Source organism: Boeremia exigua (genome assembly GCF_020726555.1).
Source record: "Boeremia exigua strain MPI-SDFR-AT-0100 chromosome Unknown C7974scaffold_11, whole genome shotgun sequence".
NCBI classification, from domain to species: Eukaryota; Fungi; Ascomycota; class Dothideomycetes; order Pleosporales; family Didymellaceae; genus Boeremia; species Boeremia exigua.
In genome coordinates, this window is record NW_025763528.1 from 1,053,675 (window position 1) to 1,074,382 (window position 20,708).

General features: G+C 54.4%; 5 protein-coding genes across 5 annotated transcripts; 3 read left to right on the forward strand and 2 right to left on the reverse strand.

The window, feature by feature from the left end:
• The first annotated feature begins 422 nt into the window (after positions 1-422).
• Positions 423-3,719, forward strand: C7974DRAFT_402183 (WD repeat-containing protein 36). Its single transcript, XM_046142668.1, has 2 exons — positions 423-608; positions 665-3,719. The coding sequence occupies exons 1-2, from the start codon at positions 483-485 to the stop codon at positions 3,674-3,676; spliced, it is 3,138 nt and encodes a 1,045-aa protein (XP_045993454.1). The 5' UTR covers positions 423-482; the 3' UTR covers positions 3,677-3,719.
• A 6,891-nt stretch (positions 3,720-10,610) lies between these two features.
• On the forward strand, positions 10,611-11,755 carry C7974DRAFT_402193 (uncharacterized protein). Its single transcript, XM_046142669.1, has one exon. It carries the CDS (start codon positions 10,712-10,714, stop codon positions 11,456-11,458), a length of 747 nt encoding a protein of 248 aa, XP_045993455.1. The 5' UTR covers positions 10,611-10,711; the 3' UTR covers positions 11,459-11,755.
• Positions 11,756-15,845: 4,090 nt separating this feature from the next.
• C7974DRAFT_49371 (uncharacterized protein) lies at positions 15,846-18,226 on the reverse strand. Its single transcript, XM_046146733.1, has 3 exons — positions 17,348-18,226; positions 16,866-17,295; positions 15,846-16,753 (listed from the first exon to the last, which is right to left on the reverse strand). The coding sequence occupies exons 1-3, from the start codon at positions 17,931-17,933 to the stop codon at positions 15,862-15,864; spliced, it is 1,908 nt and encodes a 635-aa protein (XP_045993456.1). The 5' UTR covers positions 17,934-18,226; the 3' UTR covers positions 15,846-15,861.
• Positions 18,227-18,485: 259 nt separating this feature from the next.
• On the reverse strand, positions 18,486-19,482 carry C7974DRAFT_402202 (uncharacterized protein). Its single transcript, XM_046142670.1, has 3 exons — positions 19,105-19,482; positions 18,874-18,927; positions 18,486-18,690 (listed from the first exon to the last, which is right to left on the reverse strand). Exons 1-3 carry the CDS (start codon positions 19,226-19,228, stop codon positions 18,521-18,523), a joined length of 348 nt encoding a protein of 115 aa, XP_045993457.1. The 5' UTR covers positions 19,229-19,482; the 3' UTR covers positions 18,486-18,520.
• Positions 19,483-19,670: 188 nt separating this feature from the next.
• C7974DRAFT_416773 (uncharacterized protein) lies at positions 19,671-20,560 on the forward strand (the record flags this gene model as incomplete). The annotated part of the gene is made up of 2 exons (XM_046144017.1): positions 19,671-20,297; positions 20,351-20,560. The coding sequence occupies 2 exons, from the start codon at positions 19,671-19,673 to the stop codon at positions 20,558-20,560; spliced, it is 837 nt and encodes a 278-aa protein (XP_045993458.1).
• Between the last annotated feature and the right edge of the window lie 148 nt (positions 20,561-20,708).

Genomic DNA, 20,708 nt, shown 5'->3' on the forward strand with positions numbered 1-20,708 from the left:
GCTCCATGACGTCTGGCGACCTTGCAGCCACTGCCGCCGGGGCCAGGGCCATTAGGCATTAGGCATTATCTAGGCCCTGGGCCGTTTGGGCTCGCGGCGGCACGAGATGCGCCGCAGCTGTAGCGCTGGCACGCTGGCACGCCGTCACGGGCTGCCCGCCATTGGGCCCGACGTTGCACAGAGACACCCGAGGCGACAAGCCCGAGGGCACACAAGACACAGGAACGTGCATGTCTGCGCCGTCCATTGCGGCGCCGTTCATCGCGGTGCGGCGTGTTGACAGCCCGCAGGCAACAATGCAGCAGCCCGCCGCAGCTGTCACTACGGCAGCCGTCCGACCCCTGCGGCCGATCCCCGCGGGTCCAGGGTCTAGCCCAATTGAATCTAGCCGCATCTCTCTCGAACTTTTTTGTGATCGTCACTGTCGTCCGGTTTGCGCCCACGCAGCACGCGCCATTCCTCCGCACCTCAGACTGCTGACTATGGCGGGCCCCAAGATGCCGCACGCAGCTGCTGGCCCTGTTTCGAAGCGCCAGAAAGTGCAGGCCGACCGCGCCGAGAGCTCTGCGCCGGCCGTGCGCCAGTCCAAAATCTTCGCGCCCTTCAGAGTGAGCTCCTGCCTTGCTACACACTGCATCCACACGGCTGATGGCTGACCCTGCAGACCGTCGGACTCGTCTCGCCCACCGCCGTCCCCTTCACGTCGCTCCCGCTCGGCAAGACCACCTTCCAGATCACCACCTCGGTCGGCCGCTCGCTGCAGACCTACGACCTCAAGCGCGGCCTGAACCTCGTCTTCATCACCCGCCCGCAGACCCCCGAGGACATCACCGCGACTCTGGCATGGAAGAAGCTCGTCTTTGCCGCATGGGGTGGTTCTGCCCACGACGCCGAGCGCGGCGTGTGGGTCTTCCAGCGCGGAAAGAAAGTCGCCGAGCTGGAGCTGCCGCTGGGCGGCATTGAGGCCATCACACGCCTGGTCGTCATGGGCGAGTGGATTGTCGGCTGCGGCGCCACCAAGGTCGACGTCTGGAAGACGGCCACCCTGGAGCACTACACCACCCTGCAGGGCGCCTCGTCGAGCCCGCTCTCGGGCTGCATCACGAACATGCCCACGTACCTGAACAAGGTCTTTGTGGGCCGGCAAGACGGCTCCGTCGAGATCTGGAACGTCAGCACCGGCAAGCTGCTGTACACGCTGCTCCCGCCCGCCGCCGACTTTGGCGCCGTCACCGCCCTGCAGCCGACGCCCGCGCTCTCGCTCCTCGCCATTGCCTACGAGTCGGGTCCCGTCACCATCCACGACATCCGCGCCGACAAGGAGGCCCTGCGACTCAACACCGGTGGCTCGCAGAAGGCGGCCGTGACCTCAATCTCTTTCAGGACCGACGGGCTGGGCGCCGGCGAGGATGGCCGCGAAGACGGTGTCATGGCGACTGCCAGCCTGGAGAGCGGAGACGTTACCTTCTGGGACCTGAACAAGGGCGGCCGCAAGATGGCCACCCTGCGCGGAGCTCACAGCCCTCCCCCGTCCGCAAGCGGCGGCGTCGGCGGCGGCATCAGCAAGATCGAGTTTCTCGCTGGCCAGGCTGTCATTGTGACCAGCGGCCTCGACAACACGCTGAAGAGCTGGATCTTCGACGAGACTCCCTTCTCGCCGGTACCGCGGATCCTGCACCAGCGCGGTGGACACGCTGCGCCTGTCTCGACCCTGCGCTTCCTCCCCTCCAACTCTGACGGCTCCGACGACACCGGCAAGTGGCTGCTCAGTGCGAGCAAAGACCGCAGTCTGTGGGGCTGGAGTTTGCGCCGAGACGGCCAGAGCACAGAGCTCAGCCAGGGTGCTATCCAGAAGAAGGCCAAGAAGATGGGCTTGCTCCACGGCAGCTCCGACACCTCGAAACACCACGCCAAGATGGAAGACCTCAAGGCCCCCGCCATCACCTGCATGGCATGCTCTCTGAACCGCGATGGCGGCATGGGCACCATGCCCGGCGTCACTGGCATCTGGAACAACTCGTCCAAGGTCAAGGGCGACTCCAAGAAGGCGACTGAAGTAAACATGACTGGGTGGGAGAGCATCGTCACTGCCCACGGCGACAAGACCGCCAGGACCTGGTTCTGGGGCCGCAAGCGAGCAGGAAGATGGGCTTTCGACACAGGCGACGGCACCGAGGTCAAGAGTGTTGCTGTCTCGCCATGCGGCACCTTCGCTCTGATTGGATCCGCCGGTGGCTCTATCGATATGTTCAACCTCCAGTCTGGACAGCACCGTCGTAGATTTCCGGCGCGCCTGACTCCAGCTGAAGCGAAGAAGTACAAGCTGCATCAACTTCAGCTTGAGGAGTCGACTGGCCTTGAGATTCACGACGCACCCAAGACCTTTGCAAAGGGCGAAGGCAAGCACAGGGGAGCTGTCACTGGTCTCGCCATTGACGGGCTCAACAGGACTGTCGTCTCCTGCTCCGACGATGGTAAGATCAAGTTCTGGAACTTCGCGACCGGCACCCTGCTCCACGAGATCGACTGGTATCCTATGGTCAAGATCCTCTCTCTCCGCTACCATCCCAACTCCGACCTGATTGCGCTCTCCTGCGACGATGGCTCGCTCCGCGTCCTCGACATCACTACCCGCAAGCTTATCCGTGAGCTCTGGGCAACGCGCTCCTCCCCCGTCACGACCATCGACTACACTTTCTCCAGCGACGGTCGCTGGATCATCGCCGCGTCCTCGGACTCGACAGTCCGCGTCTGGGATCTCCCAACAGGTCATCTAATCGACGCCATGCGCCTGCCCAAGCCCATCAACAGCGTCGCCTTTTCGCCTGCCGGCGACTTCCTTGCGACCGGTCTGGAGGGCGAAGTGGGAGTGCACATCTTCGCAAACCGGACGCTTTTCGCCCACGTCCCCACACGACAGATCTCCGATACAGACGTTGCCAATGTGGCCGCACCAACTGCCTCCGGCGAGGGCGGCGAGAACATCATCACGCTGGCTGAAGAAGAAGGCGAGGAGGAAGAGGAGGACGTCACAGCCGTGCCCGTCATGGATCAACTGAGCGACAAAATCACAACCCTCAGCTTAGTGCCAAAGAGCAGATGGCAAACCCTCCTCCACCTCGACGTAATCCGCGCCCGCAACAAGCCCAAGGAAGCCCCCAAAGCCCCCGAACACGCGCCTTTCTTCCTCCCGACCGTCGGCGAGAAGACCGACGCCCCTGCCCTCGACGCCGCCGAGTCCACAAGCAGAATCTCCAGCAGCGCACTCGCCTCCCGCTCCGCCGCCGCGTCCTCCACCAGCGAATTCACACGCCTCCTCGCTGCGCCCGCAGACCAGCCCGACGCGCACGCCCCCGCGCTCGCTTTCCTCGCCAGCCTGCCTCCCAGCGCTGCAGATATCGCTATCCGCACGCTCGACACAACCGCCCCGTTCACGGAACTGAGGACCTTCATCTCCGCGCTCACGGCGCGCTTGCGCCAGCGCCGCGACTACGAACTCGTCCAGGCATGGATGAGTGTATTTCTGCGGCTGCACGGGGACGTGGTGGCGCGCGACGAGGAGCTTGTGGAGATGCTCCGGGTGTGGCAGGGTGAGGCGAAGAGGGAGCGAGAGAGAGTCGGGGGGTTGGTTGGGTACAGTGTTGGTGTTGTTGGGTGGGTGAGGAGTGCGCGGTAAGCACGGTTATGTAGTGAAATCTACAATGTTCCATTCATTCAGGTTAACTTATTATCCTCGCATCTACCGCTTGGTGTGATACCAATACATGGGCATGTGCTAACAACACGATGGTCCATACTCACGCCCCAAGAAACTCATCAAAATGCAGCCCCAGAACGCCATACTGTAGACCGAATATCCCGCTACCGTAACGCCCCAGCTCAGCACGCCATCCACCTCACATCATCACACACAACCCCCCAATGGCTCCCCCAACCGCGGCAGCCGTGAACCATCCAACCGCGCAGTACCGCAGATCCTACCCACCACCGCAGCAGTCCCAGTACGCAACGAACACCCGCATAGGAGACAGCAGGCCCGGCGACGGCGCAGTGAGAGTGATAACGGGGACGCGTGTCGACGGCGTGGTCAGGGGTGGTGGTGCGTGGCGCGTCCGAGAAGGGCGTGGAGGGGGGCGGGGGGCGAGGGGTGGTGGATATGGAGATGGATATGGAGATGCAGACGGAGACGAAGGAGACGAGGGAGAACAAGAAGCCCCGCCCCACTCAATCCACGCCCGCAGATACCCAAACTCGCGCCGCAATCCCCCCTCGCGCCCCTCTCTCCCGGCGAGAGCGGGCTCATTCACACCCAACGCCGCTATGCATGCCGTGGTGCGAGCGTCGAGCTCAAAGGGCCCAGATTCCACGGCTAAAGCGGGCGCGGGCGTGCAGGCGTGGAGACACGACTCCGGTGGGAGGGCAGTGCGTGCTGCGCCTCGGGACCCGGGGGTGAGCGCCGCGGGGTGTGTGTGTTGCGCTGACTGCGCAGGAGCCTGACACCGGGGCCGTAGAGATGGGTTGTTCAGAGTAGGCGATTCGGTATTGCGAGGCTTGCCGGAAACGCGTGGTGTGGGTGGTATGTGGCGCTGCGAGGCATGGCCGCGAGGGCGCACAACGGGGCCTTGGACTGCGCGGTACGTCTCGCTGGGCATCGTAGGCGCGGGCTGGTGGCTTTGATACATGTCTTCAGGTAGGATGGTTCGATGTGGGATTGTGTTTGGAAGTACGCACTGGAGAGCTGGAGGCTTCGTGTCGCCGCCGCAGTGTATTTATAATACCAAGGGACGCTTGCTGGGGGCTCTCTTCAGCATTCTCTCGATATGGTGAAAGCACGCTCATGGCACTCTTAGCATGAGGCACGTAGCAGGCGACTGATCGGGTGAGGGATGTCTCAGAGAATAGGCAAGAGAGTAGTTGGTAGGTCGAGGCTCAATTTTCAGTGCGGCGACACTGGCAGACTACTGCACGTGGACAGGCGACAGGATGTTTTAGGTATTATTCGCAGTATCAATGCATTTCACGGGTGCCGGAGGTGTCGATAGGTGGATCTGAGAGTAGAAAGGAGTGGACTTGGTCGGCGAGGCTGTGAAGGGTCTGTCATACCGTGCGATTATCGAGCATTGCAAGCCAAGAGAAGACGTCGGGACGTGGCTCTCGAGGAAAAGGTTCCTGTCAGTTCTCCTTGCTTCCGACGCGCTGGACCATACCTGTAGGTATTGCAGCAATCAATTGATGAAGGTTGGTTCCAGATCTACCCTCTCCGTTCCGCGCAACACGACCGCCAATCTTGCTTCATTCGCAACTCGAAAACAAACTTCATACTTTGGATATTTGCCGCTCATCTTAAATATTGTAGCCATAATATTCAACAGCTTGCTCACTTGTATTCGCTCTTTTGCCCTTTCCTCTTGATCTCTACATACTGCTCATGCCATTCATGACCGCTGCTCTTTTCACTGTGTCACTATACTTTTCACACAATGTGAATATGCGCTGTAAGGAGAGTATACTTCCTTTGTCTTCGTCAGTCTTCTTTAATCATTTCTGCGATTGATACAAGTCCGCTCATCATTTCTCTCTACCTCTGATGTCAAAAGACATGTCAGCAGGACATCAGATCTCCGGGTTTATCATGTTTACTCCGCATTCAACCTGTCATCAAGGCTGTGATGCGGTGGAGTATCAACATGTTCTTTGTGTGGTATCCTTGAGAAGCCAGCATGGTGGGATCTGGCACTCCTATGATTTTAGTGGTGTCTGTGATACATGCTAGAATACAAAATGTTGGATACAGTCATTTTGTTGCAGAAGTGACAGGAGGTAAGCGCAATCATTTTAGGTTTGTATGGCGTGGCCAAGAATATCTTACTTCTCCAGCGAAACATTCTGTGGTCTGATATCTGCTTGTCTGCTTACTAAATTCCCCCAGACAAATATGAAAGACTCCAACTAGGCTATGTATTGACGACATGTAGCCCACGTTTTTGGTAACATGAGAGACGATCCAAAGTGAGCTATGCGCTTGAGATGCGACCTGTGATGTGGAGCAATGTCATCACACTCTTGTCACTGATCGAACCACCCATTGCTGTGATAAGAAAGTCTCATGGGATCGACCGTTTATCAACTCCATGAGCCAATGTTAGGGACGGTATGTGCTCGTGCTTCCGTAACATGCCGTAAGCGAGGGCCGTCTCGGGGCTACTCGAGTAGCCATACCTTCTCGTACGTATCTCTCGATAATCGACGTCCTCTAAGTCCTTTTGAGGAAGCTACATGCTGTAATGTGGGGAAGTGTCGTAAGTTGATGTGTAGATATAGAGATCTCGCTACAGAAGGGGAAAGGGTTTTCACGGCGCAATGCACGTCCAAGACCCGACCAACCGTCGACGCGACATACGCAACACCTGCATTATGTACTCCAACCCTACTGGTATTGATGCAGGGACTCAAAGACGTCATCAGCCTACCGAGATTCGCTTGCAGATCTACGCCTACACTGGTATAGGAGATCACATCATCTAGATATTGCGAGGTAGTGCCGTACAAGCAGCGCTGACCCTACTGACAACAAACTCTTATACTGACTCGAGTTCGAAAGCCAGAAGTAGTGGAGACGAAGACCCTGGCGAAAGGAACAGTCAAGTGCACGTACTCGGGCCCATCCATGTGCATGATGGCTGTGGGGTGTTCGGTGCTATCGAGTCCGTTGAGTCCGCCGGTATGGAAGCGCTTTAGTGTCCACGGCCTATTCGGCCTGACTCCTGTGTAAACGCCCTTCGCTAAGAGGCTCCAAGCTTGACTTTGACGTATCAAGTGCTGATCGCGCGCAGCAACCAGTGTTAGACAGGTGAAAGGATCGTGCCAAAGCCTCAGCAATGAAGCAAGGCTGCCACGGAAATAATTCCTTAAACTCGCAAGTCAAGAAAGTAGCAAGTCCAGCGCAGATAAATCTAGTGTTCAGCCTCGCTGTGGCACATGCTGCATAGACAGATCCGGGCCGACATGCAGATGCTTGTGTATGATCCTAATGCTTTTTGCGCACGGATTCGAACTTTGACCACAGTAGTGGCTCGCCCTATCTTTGACTGAGTGGGATATGGCATGTGTTTGAGTTAATCGAGGATAAGCACGGCGAAGCAGAAGCGGACGAGCTGTGGTTGTTGCTTGCAGATTAAGCCGTGAGAGGACATATAATCGAGATATAGATCTAGTAACAATAGCCATGACGCCGCTGATTGGGAGACATGATTAAGCTCGAGAAGACATGCTAGGCAAATGTCTGGAAATGAAGGACTGCAATCGGGCGTGTCTTCTGGTGCTTTTGATTCCCCTGGTCCTTCGTATAGTCGTTTAGCTTTGCATTATTATTGTTGCTGAGTTTGTCATTCGTTTCATGCTGCTGTTTGAATTTGAGTGTTGCCATAGACGTTGAAACATCCAACACCTTACGGCCAAGGTCTATATGCGATTGAACGTGTCCGTATACTTTTATCTCAGTACCAGATCTCCGACAATGAAATTGTAAGGGTTGCTTGACGATACTGCTTAAATGTATGGCCTGGAAACTCATGGGGACGCATGAACTTCCACAGCTTTTGAGTAGACTCTGGCAAAGCCGAGGCGAGCTCGCGGTTTAATATGAGACAATGCTGTGTACGTAGGTCATCTTTCCAGTCGGATACCACACGTTCGTTCTCAGAACTAGAGGATACTATGATTTGCGTCGCTGACCTACCATGTTTATCTGATCGCCATGAATACAGAGTCCGAATGATTGCGGTAATCCACGCAGCCCTTTGAGTTTGGACGAGTAACAATCTTTGATAGCCATTTGGAGTTTATGGGTTTGAACTTTGTGTCCTCAGTTGTGACCATCGACTGTGTACTGCACTGGATCATTCAAGATTCTCCGGGCCGCGGCAGAAAGTCTGCAAAGTAAGCTCTAGCGCTGCTGATTGATTCAGACAACGCAAGACTGCAACTGTTTGCAGTTAGCAAGACGGGTGCGCGCTTCAAACAACCAGGTGTTTGCTTATGAATGGTGCCTCACACAGCGAGTGCCTGTCTCGCCCAACCAGCCCAGGGAACAATGGAGCTGGGTAGATGCTGGGTTGTGGAGCGAGAAAGGACCGCAACATTGTCAGGGACCTGCGGTTTGGCTGGGCAACGACAAGTGATTCAGGTTTGAGTGTCAAAGCGTAGGGCCGTAGGGCTGCAGCAGACCCTGGTGTTTAGTCAGTGCACGTCAGTGCGGCTACCGGAGCGTTGGGTCTTCTAGAAGGAAAATTACCAATGGCATAAGACGACGGAGCCAGGACTCCAGCGTGGGCTGTGTGTGCGACTGGATCGACGATGCTGTCTCGAAACCGGTCAATGTAGATATCGTTTGGCTGAGTTGCAGGCGTAATAGGCTCACGACTGCAATGCGGCCTGATTTCGCAGCCTTCGCTCAATTAGGATGATAATAATCCCTAGCAGCAGTGGCTGTCACGCTGGCACTGCGTTCCGAGAGAAAGTGTAAGCAAGTATCAACTCATACTGGCGCCCGAAGCGATGTCGAATCGCGTGGTAGCATCGCATTGTACTGCACTCGCAACACTGGGGCAGTGTGCATGCATTGCGCCCGTTGTCGGCGTGCGCGTTTGCCAATCTAGCAATCAGCCTCGTACAGAGCCAGCGGTGAGTACCTAATGGAGAGACGAAGCACTTGTACTATTCCTACTCCCGTTCGTGTCGTTACTGCGCAATGGCTGTGCAACCTGTGAGGCCAGGCAGGAACTGGCATGGGAAGCGAGCAGCTGACTGGCGCTTTACCGCATTAGGCATGACCATCCCATCGAGGCGTGAACGTGTGGAGTTGGCGCGGAAACGGTGCGACGGCTGTGGTGCAGCGCTTCTGGAGGACGATGCTTGACGTGCGAAAATAGAAGCTGCATGGAATGTGCGGCAGATTGCATCGTCAATGTCGCATGGTAGTATTGACAGTACCTAACTTCGTCTTGCAAGAGTCGATAGTCTTGAACCAACCTGGTGGTGAAGCGACCCGAAAACACCATGGCAGAATGGCGCAATTGATTGCTAACATGCGAAAGCGATAAGTGTCTCGTAAATCAGCACTTTTATGTCATCAGGCTCCAAGGTTTGCGAATAACGTTAAGGTGGAGGCTACTGCATGATTAGCAGCACAGCAGTTTGTCAGACAAGATTGTTCAGCACTCGTTACAAAGCGAGCTATCTCCACCAATCAGATGTACAGTTGCGCGAGCGTATGTAAGCTACCCTCAGTACCTTGGTTACGTGCGAGTCACACATGCGTGCGCCCTTTCAGCATGAATGCGGGACTGCAGACATCTTGAGCTTTCGACTCATGACGTGAAGCAGCGCTGGATGACAGAACTGCGTGGTCTGGCCGGTCTCCAGATGATCCGGGGAAAGAGGAACTTTAGAGCACCGAACCTCCGTTCATGGTTATCGTCGTGGTCATTCGTCCGCGCGGGGTGATGACAGCTGCACCCGTCGTCGATCATGCGCATCCCTAATTTGTCGCGATGCTTTGGTCCGACTCCTCCGCGCGGTGCTATCGTGACGCCCAGTCCGACAGCAGTTGCTCATCTGCGGAGACTTTGTCATGCGCGGAGACTTTGTCAGGCGCGGACACATTTGGAATGGGCTGGAATTGCCCAAAAGAGCAGTTGCTGTCAATGTTGTTTACTATTCGCATTGAGGTGATCCAGCCAATCTAAGGAAATTGTAGGAATGCTCATCTCAGCTGTGGCAGAGTCGGTGGCCGGCAGCCTCGCGTTGCGAGCGAGAGGCGCTAGGCGGACAAAGAAAGGGATTTTTGCGGGTCGGGGTGCAAGTAAGGCAGGGTAAGCGGGCAACCGATGCCCGAACACGTTGACAGCCACAGATTGAAGGGTTGACCGCTCTGCCTGCAGAGCACCGTGGCTGTAGCTGAGAGCCTTACGCCAGCAACCCCAGCGCAGCCAGGCACCCTCCAACCTCGTGTGCCCCTGTCAGCACAACAACGCGCACCCAGATACATTGCACGGGGTAACAAGTTGCTGGTGCCTGAACCAGAGCCATGCAGATGGTGACGGCATGCCAGATGCGTCGTTGCGAGTAAACACCGACAACGCAAAAATTGCTGCAAGCGTGATAGGTAATCGAGTGAACCATGGCACAGCGGGTTCTGTATGTCCGTCTCTTCTCCGTGCGCATGAGTGCGGTGAACCCGGATGCACTAGCACGAGGGGACACTCAAATCGCCGGATCGGCCGAAGGCTTTGCTGGCGTGCGCACGTTTGGTAGCGTAAGCTGGCACCCCTGTCGCCTATGATTCACCGCTCGGTCAAGGGCGGTGGAAAGTGGAAACAACGCCAATAATTCCGAGATGCCGTTAAGCTTCGTGGTCATCCTCCGAGCGCCAGAAACATAAGAAACACGCTTGCCCACTTCTTGCAGGGCACCAATTCAGCATCACATCAAACAACAAACAAAAGGATCATCAGTCGACTACATCTACTTGACATATCGGGTACATCATCACAACGACATTACAATCACATCATACATCTCGGAGATACCACGCTCGGATCACCTTCCACCCATTGGCTAGCACATTAAGGTTCGTACGTCCTCGTCCTGCCTTCCAGTCACCAAACTGACTCATTTCTTAGCCATATATTTCTACAACTACATAACAAAGATGCCTTCCACATCGCACCTCCGCCTACAAACCCACTTTGAGCCGTTCTCTGCTGAGACCACTGCCTCCCGCTACATCTCATCGCCGCCCCAGAAGAAGCAGAAGATGTCTCTCACCCAGACCTACTACATCGCCGCCTCTGCCCGCTCCAAGCTGGGCAAGGAAGCCTGCAGGTCCGACCACGACCTCCGCCTTCTTGTCGGACACGCCAACCTCCTCGACAGCCTCATGATCGAACTTCAAGACGCCGAGCGCCAGCAAGAAGCATGGTTCAACCAGACCATGGCTAAGACCTCCAAGGTTGAGGAGCCCCGACACATCCAGTGGGCCGACAGCATCGCTGAGGAGGACGACGAGTCCGACTCTGACTCCGAGTCTGACTTCGATGACGACTTCGACATGATCCCTATGCCCCGCCGCATCGCACAAGCACCCATCCAGATCTCCACAGTTGAGCTTGACTTGGATGAGGATGAGGAGGAGTACTACGACGACATGGAGGATGACGCTGAGCTCACTCTCACTCGTGTCCCCTCGCAAATCCAATCACCACCCGAGCTCGTCTATGAGGAGGACTCCGAGGACGAGTCGCCGCCTACATCGCCGCCCACTGCATCGCTCGAATTCTCAGAGAAGGAGGCTTTGCTCACAACAACATTCTACGCCAGCAAGACACCATCGAAATACCTCGAAGACGACGAGCCGCTATTCATGGATACAAATGCTTCTCTCATCTCAAGTTACTAAGTTGCCTCGGCGACCTTGTGATTTGTTTTTGCATTTGATCCAGCATTTTAGCGAGCGAGTCCTTTTCAGCGTGGCATTTTCGAGCATTATACCTATTTTCTTTTTCTTATTACTGCAGTACAACTGCAATGAAGCATGGACGGAACGAACTCTACTCAGATCTACGGAATTTTATATAAGAGTATGGATTGGGAAACTGGTCGCAGGGCGCGGTATGAGCTCTCCCCCATATTGGCTGGTTGAGACTCCCCCTTGCAATAGCTAGAGCTATCAATCAAAGTGATCATCTCATCAAAAGCATCTCGTGCCTCTTTTTCCATGTGACGATATCGCCGCGGTCTGCACGCTAATCAAAAACAAATGATTAAGCATCGGTCACGCTGCGCAGCATTGTTGCCTTTCATGCACGTCGCCGAGTATGGGATTGATAACACCTCGCATTCAGGTTGACTGCAGACTCCAGGCCGCAATATTTTCCAGGCTATCGCGTTGTTGAAAAATTGCTAATAGTTCTGCCTGACCGACAGTCACCGACTTTTAGTGAGGTGCGGTCGCGCCTGCCCATTGCGGCACCAGGCAGTCGCGCGTCGCGATCAGCACGGTGACACGCGGCTATCTTGTGCGCCGCACGCGAGCGATCTGCTCCAACCATCGCAATTCCTGCCATTCGAAACTGCGCTTCCGGTGAGTTCACTGCCACACAACTGAGCCTCCCCAGCCCGTTAGATGCAAGGCATTGCGACGTGTCTTACGAAAGTGCTCCGCCGACCTGCACGCTGCACAATGCCAGATGACTCCTCGGCTAGCCACGTACAGAACTGCAGCCTGAGCGTATTGCGTGTACAGCGTATTCGCTAGGACGCAGGTCGCCGGTACTGCTCGGGTTTCCTGGCTTGCTTCGTCCCGTCGGGGTTTACTTGGCTCCGATCAGGGTAGGCATGCAGGTCATGGTGCAGAGTCATGCCGAGGGGGAACGGTTACGGTCACATTTCCTTTCCGCTCCGTCGCAACTCGGCCGAGTCCTTATTGGTGCGTGAACAGAGCCAAAACGGTTTGGCAGCGGACGATGGGATTCAAGAATTCCGGTCATCACGTGCATGCAGCCAAACAACGGGTTGTCTGATCGTGAGCAATGATACAGCATCGCAAGATCGCAGTAGGTACCCCTGGTAAAGACTTTGGATGACCCTTACACTTTTTGCACCAGATCAGAGCAGGGACTTCGACCCCACGTTGTCAATGCGAAGAGGGTGTCGCCATGCTGATCTCCCTTTTTCTCCACGCTGCAGCTGTGCGACACCGGCAGGCCCCTCCACACTTGCTTGTCTCAGTTGGTAAGTCTGAAAGCTGCAGGCCGAGTGCAGTGTTGGCATCGTCAACCGCCCGCTCGTCGTTTCATCTGTGGTTCTAGGAGCCCGTACGCCATACGTACCGCTCCTTCCTTATGCGGTGTGCGATGTTGAGTGTTAGAGCGCGACAAGCGTCGCGCAGGAAGCTGTTTCGCTCACCGACTTCATCGTGAAACAGGCACGCATCGAATCTGCATCTCTTGGCTCGGCTCAACGACCACGGTGTGAGTTAGCGTCCTCCAATTGCAGTTGCTAGAGGCCGATTCAATGCGATTGATGAGTTGGCAGTGTGAATGCCTATCATCCCCTCCGCTGAGATGATTGACTGCGACGCAAGACGGTCTGGCCAACAGTTCTCCATACAATCTCCACACAAGATCAACATGAGCTGTGCGGTGGTCGAACTCGCCACAAAGGGGCAATGCGCCTCCGGGCAGCCCCAACCTCCACTGGGGTCCAACAGCAACAGGTGGCTTCGAAGTCTCCACGTCGCAATGAGGCGCCTGACGATCAGATCCATCCAGCCTCTCTCTTGTCCTTGAATGCTCAACCGACACTCTCGGAGGCCTATCGCACGCTTGAATGTGCTAGCTGGTCTTTGCTGATGCTGGACGCCAACTAGGTGTGCTGATGCTGAACACTGGTGCTCGTCGTGTGAACTTTGAGCCTCAGTCTACGGTAGACTCAGGGTGCACTGCCGGGACAGCCACGTCCAGCCACATCCTAATCTTATCTGAACGCTCACCAGAACACCAACGTCTCTGCCGCTCGCTAACCGAGGTTGTTCAAAACGACATTACATATTACCTATCATGCTGTTGAACAAGTCTCAGGCTATCAACGTGACGCATCGTATCGAACAGGAAAGTGTGTTTTCATGACGTCCACGACCCAATCTTCACATACGGAATTGGCAGCATCCTTCATCCTGTTGCTATCCAGATCGAGAACGCTTGATCGCGCGTGCACCCGGATTACACGTTCGGTCGTTCTAGAAATTGCATGTGAGGAACGCGCGGACAAGGCCATCAGGCGACGCGTAGGTACTCGCACGAAAGTCGTAGCCTGAGACTTGAGTACCACTCTGATGTTTGTTGGGCGTTTCGACAACCAAGAATGCGCACAACGCGGCTACGAGGCCATCCCAGCTGTCAATCAGCATGTGTCAGCCCAAGACTCCACCCTTTGAACTTTCGAGAAAACACATGCTCCCTTGCATGCCAGCACCTGCATTTCGGTCGATGGGAGTGGGTCCAGCACGCATTTTCGCGCCGAGCCGCAACTCGGCAGAATATTTCATTCCAGGAAGGCAAGGCTGCCTGCTGCCTCGCGACGGCAGCCTGACTCGTCGCACGGATCTCGAAAAGAAATCAAGCCCCGCTGTCAAAATTCCTCGCACTTACAGCGGGAAGCCCAGTGCGCCCCACCGGCAGAAAAAAAGACCTGCGCAGGGTTTGCCAGGAGCACATGCAGCTGACAATTCAGGCGCGAGCAATTTCCCACCATAGGGCGCACAACCTGTGCCCTGTGCATCTCACTGATCACCAGACTTGAGACCTGGCAGATCTCCGAGCGACGAGCGAAGCGCTTCACTTCTGCAAAGGTTGCGGAAAAAGCTGCCGGCCCGCAGCATCACGGAAAAGCCTGCGAGCGAGCATGCGATGCGCTAGCGAACTCTAAACTGACCATCCGGTGAAATCGTCGAACTCACCGTATCGTTCGTCCGAGGTTCGGTCGTATCAGACCGTATCGTGCCTGGAGCTAGGTCGCTTCCTACACCGTATATCGTGAGTATTCCTGACTAGCTTGGCATGGTGTTGAGCATTTAGGCTCGGCTGGCGGAGGGTCGGCCACATGCTACATAGATATGCATTGGCTTGGCAGATTGGGTGGAGCCAATGCCAGGCGTAAGTTTTCTGCCAGACTGGGGGGGCTGGTATGTATCTCATGTGATGGTGGAGTTTTGTGTAAGATCTACAGGTACGTGGTAAAGAGCGGTTGTTTGCGGCTTTGTATTGGGTGTTGCGATATTGAAAGTCTGGTGTGAACTGAGAGCTGCGGTCTGTTCTCGTGGATCAGGTGAGTGCTCTTGGTGAGCTTGCAATGCGAAGCGAGAGTTTGTATTCGGCCAAGGTCCAACCTTGACGCGACTGCGATATCACATGTGCCAAAGTCAGCACTCGCTGTAAGTAGGTATGTTGTGGTCTTTTTCGCGAGTAAATATATGCACTACTCACTTCACAGAGGCATGCTGTGAGTAGGTATTGGAGTTTGTATTCACCTCTACAGATACCAATGCGGAGTTCTTGTCGAAGTCATCATAGTTATCATGTCTAAAAATTGACGCATGATACATCTTTATACGGGGTGGTTCAAGGCCACCCCATTTTGACACCTGGCGAGTAAGAACACAAACTCAAAATAGTGGACAGAGAGATTCCCACAAGACAAGACAAAGTGTATCGCATATAGCCCACTAGGTCGGTGATTGACCCCATGAAAGCGCCAGTCGGGGGCACTATTCTCCCCTACGGTGGAAATTTACGCCTGGCCACAAACGTAAACTCTGTTCTATTCTTCTTCACAAACAGAACGTGACGTGTCCTTGTAACTTCACACAGCGAGGTTCAGGTACTTCGAGTGATTGTCATGACTCTAAAGCTAGATGTAGAATTAGGTATGATGCTCAGCCTAATGTGCTCCAATTATCTGTTATCGTTGAATGAAGGAGGCGTTCACTATAACTATGTCTTGGGTGGCAGGCGTTGATATCAAGAGCCTAGAAGGTCAGATCCTGGCCGCTGTTGGCCTACAGCCCAGGGTTGCGTAATCGATGAGACATGTAAGATCCAATCGATGCCTGAAGGAAGACCAACACAGTTGTCAGAGCAGAGCTCAAACATGCATAGACCGATTATATGCCGTAAACGCAAGATATGCATGTCAAAGTCAAATTTTTGGTCCCATTTTCAGCCAATACATATTGCCCGTAGAGCTCGACGATCAAAGTGATATTGCATAGTATCGTACCTCCAAGTTTCACACAATTACTTTCTACGATGGGCTTGACTTTTTGGATCCCGGCCTCGAAGCGGGGAAGAACCTCGCCGTGGTCGACTGACCTACTGCATGCTCGTTGTCAATCAAAACTCCTTCCTCCTCACTACTCGACTCGTACATGTCAACGATGTCTGGTAGGCAAAGACCCATCTGCGCCCATACCCTTCTCGCCTGTGCATCGAAAACCGATGAGATCCACGGACATCGATGAGCTCGATGCAATAAACTGTCCGCAGTAACGAATCCATTATATTCCGTCGTCAGTGTAAATGACAGTTGAGAGTATTGTGCGAAGAAACTGAACTCGGAGGTACTGGTTTGTTGAGATCGAGGCAAACCCTTCGCACCAAGCGCACCCATAGTGAGAGTCCAAAGAAACGCATCCGGCACTATCATCCATTGCGACGTGGGAACTCGCTGCAGAGCTCGTCGAAGCTTACTCACCATCTTCGAGAGCCGGGAGCCAAAGGTGTGAGCATGCGGCTCTGTGGCGATGACTAGGAAGACAAGATGCCCCAGGCAGATACTCTGATCAGTGGGTCCACTCGCCGGCCTTCCAGCAAGTTCGGAGGCCTCATCTGTCTTGTACCAATCAAATAGCTGGTACATCAGTAGACACCCGTGTTTCTGAATATCAATGGGGTCGAGGAGGCGGGGCGTACGTCCCTTGTCATACCAGTTGGTAAGATCCAAAGTGAAATGATCAAGAGAGCGTAGAATCTTGAGTAACGCCACATCAGAACACAACAAGTGGAAAGACGTTGCGCTGTCGTTTCGAGATGCCTCAAAGCCTGATACCATGCTGTAATCCTCAACCTGACCCATGCGATCTAGCAGCAGCGCATAGGGCCGTTTGAATGTAGTGATACACTGAGCGATACTGTGCCTGGAAGATGACGTCAGTATCCGGAACAAATACATGCAGAGGAATGCTGCAGGGGTGACTCGAGGTCATCGTCTCGTTCGAGCCAAAGAGTCGAGGGTTTCAGAACACCTACATCAATATGAAGACCTGCAAGCAACGGTTGGTCTGGAGCGCAGCAAGCCCGCCTCTTTGCCCTATCATCGTCCTCAAACCGTTACGATGAGCACTGTTTGCAGACAAGCTCCGCTCCCTATCGCTGCCTTGCCGCCCTGGATCTGCAAGAGCGGATTCTTCCAAGGCGAGTAAGATCAGAACAGAAGCAATAGTTGTATCATCGGTACTAGTATTTGGGTCTGATAGTAGCTTGTTGATCTCGGTGACAGCTTGCCACTTGTAAGCCTCGCAGTTGAGCCCGACCGCACGTGCAGATGCCGTCAAGGCTGCATAGATATACGGCGCTCCGTGTGGACTTGTAATGCACCTAGCTATCCAGTCTGTGGTGGTGGCAGACGAGATCCTGTGAAGATCAACTGGTATGAGTCTTGGTGCAGATCCTTCGACAACTTAGGCAAATTTCAGCATACGAATGATTTGGGAACGGGGGTTTCTGCTAACATTGGTCGAGAAGTTGTTGCATGCGTGCATCTAAACGGACTGACAGGCAATTCAGTGGCTTTGTGAAACCGAAGTCGAAGCCATCACCATGTGTCACGGTTTGCCGTCCGAGCGGGGGATTGTGTACGTGGTCCGCATGATCGTACTCCGCAAAGGGGCTTGTGTGACCTGACATTGGGCTATCGCACGTGTGATTGCTGCTATAGGTGGAGAATACACTGCCACTCCTGCTGCTTGTTGGCGACGGAACAGCATAGCTATCCCATAAAGAATCTTTGCGATAATTCTGTGGTGACCATGGATTGGTGGGAGTAGGCGCGTCTTGATTACTGGTACGGTCAGGAAGCTGCTTTTGACGTATTGTCTGCACATCCTCCCCCTCGTTCGGACTTTTTGGCCGAGTGCTCCACGACTTTCTGTTTCTAGCTGACTTCATGACAAAGGATCTGACGACCCTGTCTGGTTTTGCGTTCACACCACCATTGCTTGAGTCGATGAACATAAACTTCGTGGGACGTCTCGACTGTCTCTTTGACGCCGTTCGGTCGGTGTTTCCGCTGCCTTCATGCTTGTCTTGCGCGAGCATTTGATTCTAGTGTCACCCTATGATAGTGGTGCCTAGCCGTGGTGCAGTGGTGCCGTGGATCTGCAGATGCAAGGATTGCACGCTGGTTGCTGAAGTACAAGGAGCGAGTGTCGCAATGAGTGAACTGCAGTGGTTCGATGGTGCTAAAAAGGAAGTGCATAGTAGTTTGGGAATGTTCTTTAGCCCGGAGAGTTGGGACTCGAAAATGATGCACTAACCGCATTGGCCTATTGTTTCGACGATGAAGGAAGGAGTGGCCGAGCGTCAAGACCTTGACCAGCTGAGTAGCTGAGGTCGACCTGCTATAAGTTCGGTATCAGCGAGATAATGCTGGTTTGAGAACTAGTCTGAATGCATGCGTGAACGTGCTGGCGCTGGGCTTAATCCGATAGGGTCGTCATAGGGAGCACCATGTGAGGGTGAGGTACATACCTCACACCGGAGTGGGCCTGAGACATGGTCCGCCGTGTGTAACACCAGATCTCCGGGAAAACGTAACGTCATGCGGAAGCATAGTACTTCCGGGCGCGAAACGCCACGGAGTCGCCGAAAGGGTCGTCACGGAATCGAAGATCTATGATCCGCCATCATGGAGCCGAAGTGCGTAGGGGAAAACAATGTGCACGGGCAACCAATATATCTGTGATTTCTGCTACTACGACTGTCATTGCTCTTCCGCCACTACTGCTCACGCTAGACACTGATGTACAATCGTCTGACATTAAGGCTTCTGCTTCTACATTCATCATAGAAAGTTCTGTGGCGAGGTCAGTAAAATTCGACAATCGCTGTATTGATAAGACAGTGTCAAGAAAGCAAATCAGATGAAAGATGAAAAGATTACGTATTATCCAGCATCAACCCGAAGGCCATAGGAGTTAGCATGGAGTATTGTAACATCATGCAAGCGTAGTAGGAAAAAAAAAGGACAAGCACGTACCTTGACATGTGCACACTACCTGTGAGTCCTGCAGCGGGTCTAGGGTTGTCAAATCTGATTTCATGTCAGTCTCGCACTTCATCAAAAGACGGTTACTGAGCGTGAAGATGGAAATTGTATCAGGTAATCGAACTTGTTTTGATCCCCACTGAGTAGGTCGGTATTTGATAGTACTAAGGTTGCTCATCATTGCAGAGGGAGTGTAAAGGCGATGCGAAAGGTAGGACTAACGTGTTGAGGTCTTGCGTAGCTCAGCGACGTCCAATACCACCGTGGTCTGACGGATCGGATTTCTAGGGACGCGCTCCGCTGAGCTACGATGGAGGCCAAGCAGCACGACCAGTGCGCATAGCATGCGATGCAGCGCTACAATGAAGAGGACCGGTGTCGTTCCCACAAACAGCTTGAATGAGTTAGCGAAAGCTCTTTAGGCGCAATCTCATAACAATCTCGGAAAAGTTGGAAAAGTTCAGTCATCTCGTTTGGCTTGAGTGGTCGGATCACCATATTACATGTAAGATAGGGGCGACACGTATGTTCCTCATGGAAAGTGTAGATACAAAGAGCAGGAGCGTGACTTACCTCGCGTGGCTGTTGTGTTGTGCAAAGGAAACTGCTGCTCAAAGTTTTAAGAAGGGAAACTGCTGCTAGCGGCGGAGCCGGCGCAGAGACCTCCGGCGAACCGTGCGTGTCGCTCCTTCCACGCCAAACACCGACGCGCAGCCTCGACGTACGCGCTGTACCTCTCCAACAGATTCTACACCAGTCGTCAAACCCTCCGACCATTATCGACGACCATGACCGACTTCGCTAGCTTCGTCAAGGAATCGCGAGATAAGAAACAGAAGGAGAACCTTGCACAGCAGTTCCTAGGCTCTCGCGGCCGCACAGCAACCCCAACATCGGGTTCCGGCGCAAAGTCAAGACAGCCACCGGAGAAGCCGACGCTCCTGAGTCGCATAAGCGGAGGTGCCGGTATCCAGAAGGGTCGCTCATCGTCGGCAAAGCCTTCTGGCAACATTGATGGGAAATGGCAACACGACCTGCACAAGGTCAACAACCCTAATGGTCCGCCTGCCAGAGCTGCGAAGCTCGGCCGCCCGGCCTCTGCCTCTCAAATCGATCGCAACAGCCGGACATATGACAAGTTTGCTTCTGCTCTGAACAAGAACGCAAGCGGACGCAACGACAATGCGCCGGGGTTCAGCATCAAAGGTGTTGCGAGCACTGGCCCGTTCACAGTCATTGCCAGTAACTTCGCCCCTGGAACAACGGCGTCAGACATCGAGGCAGTCATGGCACCTCATGGAGGAGAGTCCCTTGGCTGCAAGATGCTGACAGCCTCCCCAACGGTCATGGTGGAGCTCACATTTGCAACAAGAGAGGGAGCCGAGAACGTGATCGCGACTTTCAATAGCCAGAAGGTTTGTACAGCCCGCTCGCACTTGTCCAGCACAGAAAACTAAGATTCGCACAGGCCGATGGTAGAACTCTCTACGTATACCTAAAGGAGACACCCACGAGTAACGCACTTGCCCACTCTCGACCACCACCTGGTCGTGTCACGCAAGCACTCGATGACATGGAGGTCGACGCTGCCCGAGGTGGAAGCTTGCAAGACGGGAGATACGGCTTTAGCGAAGGCGGCCGCCGTGAACCGCCACGAGGACCCCGCCGACGTTACTGAAAGCGCGACGACATACCTTAATTACTCATGTACGATACCCTGTTACGGACAGCCAAGCTCGAGGACTCGCATGTGACTTCAGCGACACGAGCATGACGCAGCAATACATGACGGAGTTCAAATGGACAAGCGAGGAGTTTGGTCGCAA